Consider the following 12,837-nt stretch of genomic DNA (forward strand, 5'->3'; position numbering starts at 1 on the left):
ACTGAGGACAACTAGGTAATAAAACCAGAAGTGAATAAATTTCTATGGCTCCTAGACAAGAAAAACACTCATAATGTGCACTACTTAAATAGAGGCTGGGCAAAGAAAAGTGGTTTTTTTGCCTTTTCCCTTAAAATGGGTCTCCATAGCTACTAGACAGTTAAAACACACAATAACCAAGGAAACCTGTGTCAGGCCTGTTCTGCTTGTAGTAAGAGAAAACTTTATCACTGACATCAGTAGAAGCAGAAGTAAAAACCGATTGAAATATAAATAACTCTTTGCTTGTTAAACGAACTGGGAGAACAAGATGAATACAGTATCACTCACTTGCCATAAATACCTAATTGTGTTATTGCAGCAATAAAGAACAGAGAAAAATCTAAGTATGTGTTATCTAACCCCCTTCTTAAGGACTGAGATAATGAAATATCAAGATCTTTAGCAGTAACACAGTCACAATTATCTTCTCTTTGAATTTAAAAAGATTTTATTAGAATAAAAGCAAGAGATTAAAAACAGTTTCAGTCCCAATTGTGTATCTAAGTCCCTCATCTTATTTTAGCAGCTCTATTACTTCAAGGAAATGCTAATATTTGTTATATATTTTTGGTTACTACCTGTTAATTAAATCACAAGAGATTAAATTACTTGATTGTTATGGAAACTTAGCACATTTAGTAAATTGTCCTTGACAAAATGGGATAAATTGACTATGAAGCAATCTATTAAATATGAAAAAGCAATGTAAAATATGTTAACAAGCAAATACTGCAACATCCTAACTGTTATTCTCTCATTCTTTTAATAATCTATTAATGGATATTGCTTAGAGCATTTTTGTATATTTCTACTCCTACTACTTGGAAACAAACAATAAGTAACTTAATGTATTTTTAATGACTAAAATGCAACTGTTTCAACCAAACAGTTATCTTCCCAGAACATTCTAAGGTCATTTCTTTCATGGACAAAGGCAGCTATTAAAAAAAAAAACAAAAACAACACACCAAAACTAACTGGTTTATAATCAACCCATCCAATCATGATGATCAAAATGGAGAACCTGACAAGTACGTAATTTATTCAGTTCACTTAGAACTGCACTTAATAAAAGATGTACACATCTTAAAAACATAAACACACCTCCAACAATTTACAAAATGTTGTTGGAGTCAGGGTTCAGAAAATAAATATCTTCCAAAATAACATAAACCTTTTGGTGCTTACTTGGTATGTGATACATTCAATGCTTCCTCTGTCAGAAGTTCAGTCAGAATAAAAGAAAGGAGATTACTAATTCTCACAGTTGCCTACCGAATGTTCATATCATAAACTGAAGCCTGACAGTAATGTATTATGCCACAGAAAAAAAAAAAAGGCTCTGATACACTTAGTGTTAAGCCTTCTTTTCTTGTCAGTCAGCAAGTGTTATGCTGAATATGGAATAATGATTAGAAGTGGTGTATAAATCAACTTCTGAAACTTCTCTATGACAACTTGTTTAAAGACCCCAGGTTTTAAGTGTTTATAGGACTTCCAAGCATTCTTTACACAAGGCATTGTATAAAGTTGTGGTTTGAACATGAGCTGCTTCACCTACACTCTCAGGCTTCTTGTAACAACTATAACCAACAGAAAACAGCCTGTTTTATTCATAAACATTAATATGAATTGTTCCATGCCAGATATGTGATGCCCATGAAAGTACTGACTGGCCTGTCGATGACTTCCTTATTATGCACAAGAATTGAAAAAGACCAGTAGCTGAAGAAAAATTTGAATGATATCAAAGAGTATTTCTAGTGAACTCTTAAATATTCTGCCTCTTTGGGCCCACCAAGTAGAGAAACTGGCTAAGTGTTTTTGCTTTGCAGAGCCCCCTGCCCTTTGATGTTAGATGCTCTGAGAAGTGTCCACCCACTGAAGGGACTGTGCACACAGGGTGTGACAAATAGGGACCCACCCCACAGGTGTGTGCATGCCTACTTCCCAAGGGCTTTCTCACCAGCGTGTAGATGAACAGGTTGTAGGGAGCAAAATATAAAGCTTAGAGCATCCCAACTTGCATCTGTAATAGGAGGAGTGTGCAAGTAGAAGAACCTGCACTCCCAAAGGAGAAGGTGTATGTGTAACCCAAAATGCCAGGATGGGTATAACTGCATCTGTATGTCTCTCATGGTTAGAAATTCCTGGGATTAGTTACAGGAAGATGTTCAGAAGTTTGTAGGTGTTCATTAACATTTTGTAAGTGTCTAGTAGAGAGGTTTATCTGCTATATTGCTGATATTGATCTTAAATGTACTGATTGCCAATTACGTGACATCAATAAAGTAGTAGAGTGCTCTGATGTGCTTTAAACTACATGAAGTAAGCAATTTTTCCCTGTGACACAAGTAAACATAAGCCTTTGCACTTTCACAGTGAAGAGGACTAACAATAGAATGTTAAGGCAGAAACTACATTGAATACTTACATGTCTGTGGGTATTGTGATAGGATTAGATTTGTAATTCATAAATAGGCTAGCAATCTCAACATGTTCTTCAGGTTTCTTTACCACAGGCTCTGGAAAAAAGCAACTTGTTAAATATATATTCATGAGAAATATTTAATACTATAATTTTGACAAATTATTTCCATAGCTGGATTCATCACTCCTAAATAATTACATTTTCCAAGTATCATGGCATACACTTGAATGGAAGAAAACAATCACAAGTGGCTTTAGGTGGCACATCTTGAAAAAATAAGTGCTTAACACTCTGATCCTTAGCCTGCAAGGTATTAAAAGTGTGCTTAACCTATGTGTAAGGTTATCCAAGGTAGCTCAGAGCAGCTACAGCGTCACATTCCACCTTTGCAAATTTCCTGTTTCTGATCCCAGGGTATTTTGCTAGCATTCCTGTAACACCTTCATATTCAAGCTATCTCATATCATGCGTTTAATTCCATTATGCAATATAGACAAGCCCTAGAACAAGTTTACCCCTAGAACTATGAGCTGTTGCACCAGGACTAGTCACATACTTTAAAGTTTTAAAAGGTGTTCAGAAGCTTTCATGGCTCAGCATCAGAGAGCTTCTGTGTTGCTTTGATAACACTCCCTCTTCATTTTCTCTAGTAGAGTGCTTTTTTAGAGATAAATTAAGACACACTCAAAGCATTTAAGAAATAACAAGGCTAAGGGGAATTAATGCAAAATAGGAAAAAAAAAAAAGAAAAGAAAAAAAGAGGAAGAGTAATCCCTAAGGAAGTTCTATTGAGATTAAGCTAAGAGATTATGAGTAGGGCTCTGAAAATGTTTATAATAGTTAAAATATAATTACAAATTTGTTTTGGAGGTTTGAGTAGACAAACCTTGAGGTTCAGATGTCACAACAGTTTCCTTTTTCTGACGGAAAAGTTTCCAACGAGGAACTGGTGGTGGCTGTGGCGGTGCTACCAAAGGACAGGATCTAGTCCTGGTAATCAGGACAGGATGGCTATATAAGTGGGAAAACCCATATTGCCTCAGCTTCTCTGAAGAATCAGCCTATGAAACACGGAAAGATAATCTGGCTGGGGTCAGCTCTCATTTCTCTTCATATCTCTCAAAAAATAAAAGCATGCACAGAAAAGCATCTAATGGCTTGGATAACAAATGAAACAAAAAAATCATTCACCTGACAAGACTGTCCAAAACATTCTAATTATGATTGATATTCAGCAGAAAAAGTATAATTGAATACTTAGAAGTGTTTACATATGTTTCACTTTTCATAATATTCACTTCTTTTAACTTATTTATATAACCATATACTTTCACGTGCTACAGAAAACATATAAGGGAAGCAGAATGAAGATATAAGAAAACAATAATGACAAAGTTTTGTTTTAAATTAACATATTTAATAATACTTTTTCTGAGGAAAATGTCCTTACTTCTTGCTGAATTTATAAAGTGGCAGAATTCTAAAATCAACTGGTCTTTTAGACAACTTGTGAAATCTCCATAATATAATATCACTTTGAAAATATATCTTGAAAGTTAAGCTTTTTATCTGCTGGCTAATTTGAAAACACATTAAAGGCACCACAGATGACCCCCATACCAAAGCCTATACTTCAGAGCAATTTTAGATATGGACATTGAGTGGTGCTCTTCCCATTAAAATAATAATGGTCTAGTACTTAACACTTTTCACCACTGAAAGTTCTGTTACAAGATTTGTACATCCCTTTTATTTTAAAAATACACCTTCTTTTGCTTGCTAAATAATTCATCTGTAAAATTTCTTTAACATGTTAAGCAGCAAATCACTGATTGCTGTTGCTCACTGTCAAATGTTCCTGAGTTTATGTAACTACAAACTGCAGAGAATAATGTAGTTGTGGTTATTTAAAGGGAGAGGATCAAATTAAATACATTAAGGCACATAAGCAATGTATCAGCCTCATTTGATCTCTGAATTTATAAAGATATATTACAGGAGTGGTAACTGGGTATACCCATATTCAAACAACTTAAAAAAAAATTCAAGTTAAAACCTCTGAGATTATAGAGCATTTTTAAGACAAACAGGTGTCATAAAGGAGAACTCGTCAGGTGCTGAGTAGCAAATACACTTGAATGGCTCAACTATTGATTTTTTTTCCATTTTATTTAAGAAAACTTAAGACAAATAAATGGAAGCCACATCAGTCTTACAACATATACACTAGAAAGCACAGCAAAATTTCTGGAGGGAAATTCTGACGCAACTGCAGTCAGTGACAAAATTTCCTCCAAATTTAGGGAGCAACTCATAATCCAAACAATGAATCCACTCTTCCAAACTTTTTCTATTTTTGCAGTACTTCTCAGTTCCCAAAGAAACCTTGAAAATGGGCTTTTTAAACTGAAGCCTACAAGAAATCCACTGCACTTCTATATTTGATTTTTGGCAACTTCCATTTTTCTGTCATTCTTTATTAAAATACATATAGATTTCATCTGCCTAATTCTATTTGGCCTGCAATGCCCCCTTTTCAGTGATCTTTGTACCCTAACAGGCTAAAGTCAAGTTTGAGACTCAAGGCCTTAGGTAGCAGGAAAGATATAACTCTATGTCACTGTTTCCAGTTTGCTTTTTGATGACTACTATTACTTATTATTAGCAAATAGACAGTATCGCTGAGACCTTATATGAATATAAAAGAAAATAAAATCACAGAGAACAAACTAGTTTTCAAAACAGCATAAAATACATAGCACCATTTAAAAAAAAAAAAGGAAAATTACAGAAATGGAAATTTATTATTTATTTATTATTTATTTTACGAAGCCTATCAGTTTCATGAGAAGGCAGCTTACATTTTAATCTGCTAATTATGAAAAATATTATTTAAATGTATAAAAAAGTAAATCTAATTAATAATCCACTCAGGAAAGCCTGCTCTGGCATTATAAATAGCTTTCTGTAGAGCGTGAGTGACTGAGTAGAAATTTAAGTGTTGTTTTTACTTCAGCTGTATGAAGTGCTATGCTCTCTCCAGCTACTTTCACCAGTTACATCACTAATGATAGAAATGGATATGAACATGCTATTTCTTATAGAAAAACGTGTAGGAAAATGTATATCAGAGAAGTCATCAAATGCAATCTGAAAAATAAAAAAAAAAAAAAGTAATTCATGTTTTTCAAGTAGCCCTCAAAATAATTAGTCTTTCCATTCAGAAGTATCTCATCATGATGCATTTTCTAGTCCACATCTAGCCTCTCCCAGAAGAATTCAGCTCCTGGGATCCAGAAGAAAGTGGAGTAAAATTGAAAAAATGAGCAGGGCTATGGCAGGAAAATGCATTATTAGAATACAGAAATACCGAAATATAAATTTAACTGATAGTCATTACCTGATGACTGTTTCACTATGCTAATTTTATTTTTTTATAACTCAGTTATTACAAAATTAATCATCCTGATAATAAAATACATAATACTTTCTTGCCCCGAGAGCATAGAATCTTACCATCTGTCCTAATGAAAAAATATCCTCTTCAAACAAATGTAGTGGTATACAGCCAGCATACACGACCATTTCTGGCTGAGTTGCCACAGAAGACTCTACAGAGAAAACATTAATATACTTTAGAACAGTGTAAACAGTAAATAAACGTTGTTGTACCTCACCTTAAATTATTCTGCTTTCTCTGTCTTATTTATATTATCCTTTCCTTTGTCTGACTCTGTTCTTTCATTCAAAACAAGAAATCATTGTAAAATACTCAGAAGAGAAGCCATGGACGGAAAAAACACAACATGCTGATTGTTCAGTGCTAGCTAAAGGCATCTTACTGGTGAAAACAAAATTTGATCTTGTCAGCAAGATCTTGTCAAAAGCCAGAGCTCTGGCCACTGCTACCAATGGATAAAAAGATTGAGATAAGTAGTTTGAGAAACAGTGCACTTGTAAATCAAGGTTATTGCTCTTCTGCCAAGGAGATGGAGGAATGCAGGTAATGATGGCTGCCTCAGGATGTGTGAAGGGGTGACCCCGTAGCTTTTACCCCACATGCCTTACGGAAGCTTGTTTTCCTCTAATTCTGCCATATGCAAGGCATAAAGGCAGAGGCACGTTCACTTTGTTACCCCTAGAAATCTGTTGTACTCAGCAATCATACAATCATCTCATACTTGTACCTGTGAAAGAAGCTGTTTTAATTCCTGAATTATGAAGAGGAACCACGGCTGTCTGCCTGACAGCCAATTCACTCATGCTGAAGGGAACTTAAGAGTCTAAAAATTATAAAACTAGAAATATAAGTCTGTGGTTTGGCAGCTCAAAAAGAAGGATATCTATTTATGTCTATGTTTCATTAGTCATCTAATATATCATATGAAGACAGGATTTCAGTATGCAGGTTGTGACATCTGTTTTTCATTAGAATGTTTTGTCTTTGTTGCCTTCAGCTCCACCTGAAATATAGGATAATTGTTTCCTCTGTTTAGTAAGTATTCAGTTGGAAGTTGCTCTAAGAATAGGTATTTTCTGCGAAATGGAATAAAACAATGCTGTCTGCATACAAATTAAAAAGGGAAAGAAAACAGACAAGGAAAAGGAAAGATAGGCAAGTAACAGGACAATATAATTCATCAGACCTTAAATCCATCTATTTAAAAAGTATGCAGTATTCTTTCTTAAAGCAGCCAGATATCTCTGCATCTTAAAATATTATTATAGAAATTTGATTACTCAACCACTTTCCAGCAGATTCTTAATATTTCTTACTATATGCTTGTGATTCCTGTATTCATTCACAGCTCTTGTGTTAGCTGTGGGTTTCAACTTACTCAAAATCAAGGGTATCATCTAGGTTTGATCTTAGTCCCTACTGACACTTCTGATCTGTTACAAATGCAGCAGTAGTAGCTACGATGTACTACCCGTTACAGAAGAGAACATGTCATTAGGCACACCAATCTCATTGCATGTGAGAAGTATTTCTCAAATAAAAGTATTTAATCAAATACCAAGTGGAATGTAAAGCTGTCATACTCAGTCCAGATGGGTTGTGAAATAAAATGTCTGCAGGGCAGACAATAAACAATGATGAACAAATTATTAGAGCATGCAGATGATTAACCAGACACACCACGTTCAGTTTAATACTACTATTAAAATAGTAGATTTTTACATTATGCCAGTACATTTTAAAAATAATAAATTATTTGATCATTTTTCACTGTACAAAAAATGAGGAAGATGTATGCAAATTATTTGCCACCAAGTGTAGTCTGTTGATAAGGGAAACTGGTTAAAACTGATAATTAAATTTAAATGCATGAAGCAAGAATTTACTTAATTTTTAAGTTATCATAAATGTATCAACACAAAAAATAAAGTAATCAAATTTATTTCCAGAGTAAAATAAACTAATTTATTAAACGATTAAATCATGAAGTGAATACTAATTAATATATCTGGCCACTCTGCCCCCCTGACCTTCAGCAAAGAAGCATTCCTGCTTTTTCCAGTCACAATTTACTGAATAAAGTAGATATTGAACAAATAAATAATTAGAGAGGAAGCTCGTGCTCCTATGTGACTGGCCAACAACATCAAAATATTCCATGTATCATTGCTTTACATTTTTACATCAGACAGTAATTACTGCAACACTGTTCTTAATATAAGTTATGAGATTTTAGTAGATCATAATGACTTCAATCTGTAATGCAGCCTGTAAATAACTTCATTTTTAAACAAATTATTACATTTAACTTCCCCCCAATTAAGTTCAAGAACAAATAAAAGCAAAGCCCTTTGCTTTACATGTGTCTCCTGTTTGTATTTTTATCTTCAAAAGAATAGGACTTACTTTCACTTAAGGCCTGTTGGGCTTCTGCCATTTGGGAAGCCTGAACTGCTAACTTGTTTTTTTCTTTTTCTCCCTCTTTGCCTTTCTTCTTTCCAGTTTCTTTCTGCTCTGCTTTTTCTGTTAACCAAAATATAGGTTGAATATTCTTTTTCAGACACAAACTTTCAATCATAATGTCTTATACTCATTTACACAGTAAACACTTTAATGACACTTTAGATGAATCAAAAAAAACAAAAAACAAAAAAACAAAAAAACAACCCACTAATTATTCCAGTCAGAAGAGTCGAGATCTAATAAAGAACTAGCATCATTCAGTTTAAAAACATTGAAAACAAAAAATAATTCTTAAGGTGTAAATGCAGATTTACTGAGCAAGAGCCAGGAAAGCTTCGATTCCACCTTCCAGTTAATGCAAAACTCTCACATCTCTACTATAATGTTCAGAATTACTGAATTCCGGGCAACGTGTCAAATATTTTCTTTATGTCCCTACTCCCATGCATCAGTAATTTCCAAAATAATCTAACATAGATGTGGCATTGGTTCCCAATGGACATTGAAGAAAAAAGTCTCCCACAGTCAGAACCTTCTTTCAAGCCTTAAAACTTAAACTATAGGAAAATACATTTCTAGTTTAAAAAAATCCCAAACATTAATAGAGCATCAGAACACAGCTTGTAGCTTCAAAGTTGGAGATTACGGAGCTGTATTGTAACATAACACTTCCCTGATTCTTAGCTGCTTCAGTTACTGATAGTATTTCTAAATCTTAAACAGGATTAAATTTACAAAGTTTCCTGGGAATAAACTGCAGCACTCTGTTGGGTCTATGATAGTTTTGTTCCCAGTGGCTGCATCCCTGTACATGTCCATTCCAAACTCTGAAATACCTACTATGCTTGTGGATAGGTCACAAAATGATAGCAAGTATTCCTAAGAACAGATAACACCCCCTCAGTGAGGTCTCTTCTAATATTTTCATAATAGTTTTGACATTTGGACTAAATATTTGGGATTCAAAGTGGGGAAGGCAGGCATTTTTTTTCTTTTAAATCTAGGAAGAAATAGAAATTTTACTACGTGATTTCTACCTTCCAAAGACATTAGATGTGTTGTGAAATTGCAACTATGCCTTCAAGTTAAAAACAACAAAAGAGGAAACTCAGTCTCAAATATAAACAGCAAAGAATGAGGTACTGGAACAAGTAAGTTTCTAAACCTAAGTTTTTCATTTAAATGTAAATAGAAGTAGCAGCAATAGAAGAAGCAGCTCTTGAATAAAATTAATACCCATACCTAGTAGCATAAACAGAAAAGTTGCTGTAAATAAAAACGCAGATAGACATTAGAATACACTTGTCAGAACCCTCTGTAGGTAATCATGCTTTGTAACATCTATTATGAAATGTACAATTTATTGATGGTCAGAGCAGTGTTGCCTTTGGGGAAATGGTAACCTCTCTGATTGTTATTCCTTTGCAAGGAACCAGTCTTTAGAAAGATGGCTGTGACACAGAGCTGAACAAATCTCTGCCTTATAATGAAGCTGTTTTCATAAAGCAAGAGACTAGTACTGCTTCTAATGAGATCTATAGATAAAACAAAACTTTTTTGAATTTACACCATTGCAATATGTTCAGTGAAACAACAACAAACACACAGAGTTGCATGTGGCACAACAAAGACATTTAAATTTGAAGCCAGAGCTTACGTTAACTTTATTTATGCTTGGCCTATAAAGATAATGCTACCTAAAATTACAGACCTTTGCTAATTTTATCAGCTTTCTCTGGTTTATCTGACTGCTTATTCAAAGATGAAGCTTCATGTTTTAACTCTGATACTGTGGTGTCTTTCCGTTTTGTATCTGACTGAGGAATATCAAGTTCTGGAGTTTTCTCTTTTGGCAACTTGAATTCTGGCACAATGTCTTTCAAAAAGCCCCAGACTTTGTCCAAGTATCCAGGCCTTTAAAAACAAACACATGTATATGTCAATGGTATTTGCAATAAGAAAAAATAGATAAACAGTGCAGCAGGGAAATTTGTAGACCACTTTGCAACTATACCATATAACTTGATTCATTAAAAACCTTCCAAAATATGTTTCCCTAACTGTTACAAAACAGGTAATTCCTGCCTCTTCTACTGATTCCATCAGCCAGAACAGCTGTTGGATATAACAGTTGCAGCCACCCTGGTTCTCCACAGAAACTCAGTGATTCCAGAAACAACCTAAAACCGAATTAATAGTTTGGGGCCATGAAAAAGTTTCATGCAAGGTAACTGCATGCAAACTTTAAGTAAGTACATAAATAAATAAATAAATGGATTGTACAATGAGCTAAAGCCATCTTACACTACTATTGCAAAGTTCCCCTGGTATTCACATTTACTTATTTCAGAATGTAACATTTTGCAGTAAGTGCCAGATTCATAAATACTATTTTTTGGTGTTGCAAATGTAAAACTAACTACATAAAGGAAATTTAGGTTACTTCAATTTCTAAGTCTGTGGGCTACATACGCACTACTGTAAGACACAAATTTATCAAAAACCTAAATTGCAAGTATAGCTTGGGACATAAAAATTGCTGGAATAAGGGCTAAAATAGCCCTTGATGGAACTTATTCAATACTGAAATACCGTTATAAATAAACAATTATTCCTAAATAAATTATATATAAACCAAAACTATGTTACCTATGTATTCATTAGAATGTATCCATCAAAAAGTAAAAAAACCTGTGATTTAAAAAAAAAGAGTCTATATATTTAGAGCTTGTATCCCAGCCATTAATTCACTAAAAAGAATGACAAGCTGGAAAAATAGAATATCTGTTCTTTAAAACCACAAAATGGACTTAAACACAGAGGAAACAAGAAAAAAATGTTATTACAGGTTCACAGCACTGGTTTTGCTTGGAAATAAAAGTATATAAACTGTTCCAATTGGAAAAGTGAAAACAGCATAGTAGCTGAAGTTGATTACTTCCAAGTTCATGACATACACTTTCTATAGTACATTCAGATATAAAGGTATTATTATTACTTTCAGACACTTTGTATCTGTATACTAGATGAAACATAGATATCTCTAACATTGCATTCACCACAATGTTTAATATTAATTTAAAATAAATTAATTTGTAAAGAATAGGTATCACCTGAACTGAATAAAGAGCTTACAAGCAACTGTATGACCTACGAAAAAAAACAATAAAATCACGTTCCTTGAAGGCAGATTTCTCAAGTGCCATAAATATGAAATGCGCACTTCCCAAAACTGATGCTGAAGAAGTTTTAGGGCTCAGCTTTATTTTTCATCATGTCTTAGAGAATTAAATAGTAAACAACTAATATGTAAATTGTTTAATAGAAGAACTTACTGGAGAGGAATAACTTCTGGTATCCATCCAGTCAGTGTATGTAGAACAGTAAATTCCTCCAACTCTCTTTTTCCAGTTTCATTTACACTGTAAGACAAAAATGGACATTATCCAGAATTATAATATAACCATCTCACAGTAAACTCTGTAGTCTAAGGAACATGACCATACACAAATAGAATGCCCTGCTGAAAAACAAGTTGTTACTTGCAATTTTAGGAGCTTCCTTATCCACTGGTGACTACTTTGCCTACATAGACAAATTTGCTTTTATGCCTTTCCATGAGGCCTGTTATTTTAGTGTTCCCTCTAGCGCAATGGTACAGTATCAACGTTGTTACCAAGCATACTACATATAACTGCACACAGTAAAGCCTCTTTTTGCAGGGATGGAGATGTGGGTTTGAAATCCCTCACACTAGAAAAGGGATGTGAATCTAGAACTTCCATTTCCTGAGTACTTGCTCTAACTCCCAGGTGGTTGTGCATGAGCTGGCTGTATTTCCAGTGTACCATACTTCACTAGTTCAAATTGATACAGTCTCCTATACTGTGAGAGAGATTTCTGCCTGTAGATCCTGAGGACCAAGATGCCAGCATTTGACCATGACAAACCCTGGAGAAATACAGTATTTCAAACATGTTCCTTCAAGCAGAGCTTCCCAATGAGCAGCTCTAGGCAAACCCCTGGCCTGTGTAGAAGTACTTTAGATCACTCTTCCAACAAACATAACTTGATACAACAAGAACAGGGAAGCTTGACGACCCAGATCACTGTTTTTAATTATTTTCTGAGGCTTAGTCATTTTAACACTTGCTGTTCATTGCTCAACTCATAGGAAACCGCAGCCACAATTGTCAATAATTTACACCATGAGCCACCTCCTACTTTCTAACTTACAATATTCTATTTTCAATACTGGTTAAGGCTGACAATTAAAACTTCATTAAAACTTCTTGGACATTTCCATTTGTCAGAAAAACATGTTCTCTGTTTAGGAATAGTGGTAAACAGATGAAGCAAACGGGGAGAGTACTCCAGTTTCTTTAAAAAGGTTTTTTTGTACATAAGTGTACAAACACATACCTAAAAAGGAAACACTGCA

General features: G+C 34.2%; 1 protein-coding gene across 1 annotated transcript in view; it reads right to left on the minus strand.

Annotated features, from left to right (window-relative positions):
• ADGB (androglobin) overlaps nt 1-12,837 on the minus strand; it is a gene marked incomplete at both ends in the record, with an annotated part of 111,274 nt that overhangs the window by 68,202 nt on the left and 30,235 nt on the right. The window contains 6 exons of the mRNA XM_080341439.1: nt 2,477-2,567; nt 3,360-3,534; nt 5,990-6,084; nt 8,340-8,456; nt 10,108-10,310; nt 11,732-11,818. Coding sequence (XP_080197565.1) covers nt 2,477-2,567; nt 3,360-3,534; nt 5,990-6,084; nt 8,340-8,456; nt 10,108-10,310; nt 11,732-11,818 — 768 coding nt within the window. The remainder of the gene's footprint in view (nt 1-2,476; nt 2,568-3,359; nt 3,535-5,989; nt 6,085-8,339; nt 8,457-10,107; nt 10,311-11,731; nt 11,819-12,837) is intronic.

This window comes from Nesoenas mayeri (genome assembly GCF_963082525.1).
Source record: "Nesoenas mayeri genome assembly, chromosome: 3".
NCBI classification, from domain to species: Eukaryota; Metazoa; Chordata; class Aves; order Columbiformes; family Columbidae; genus Nesoenas; species Nesoenas mayeri.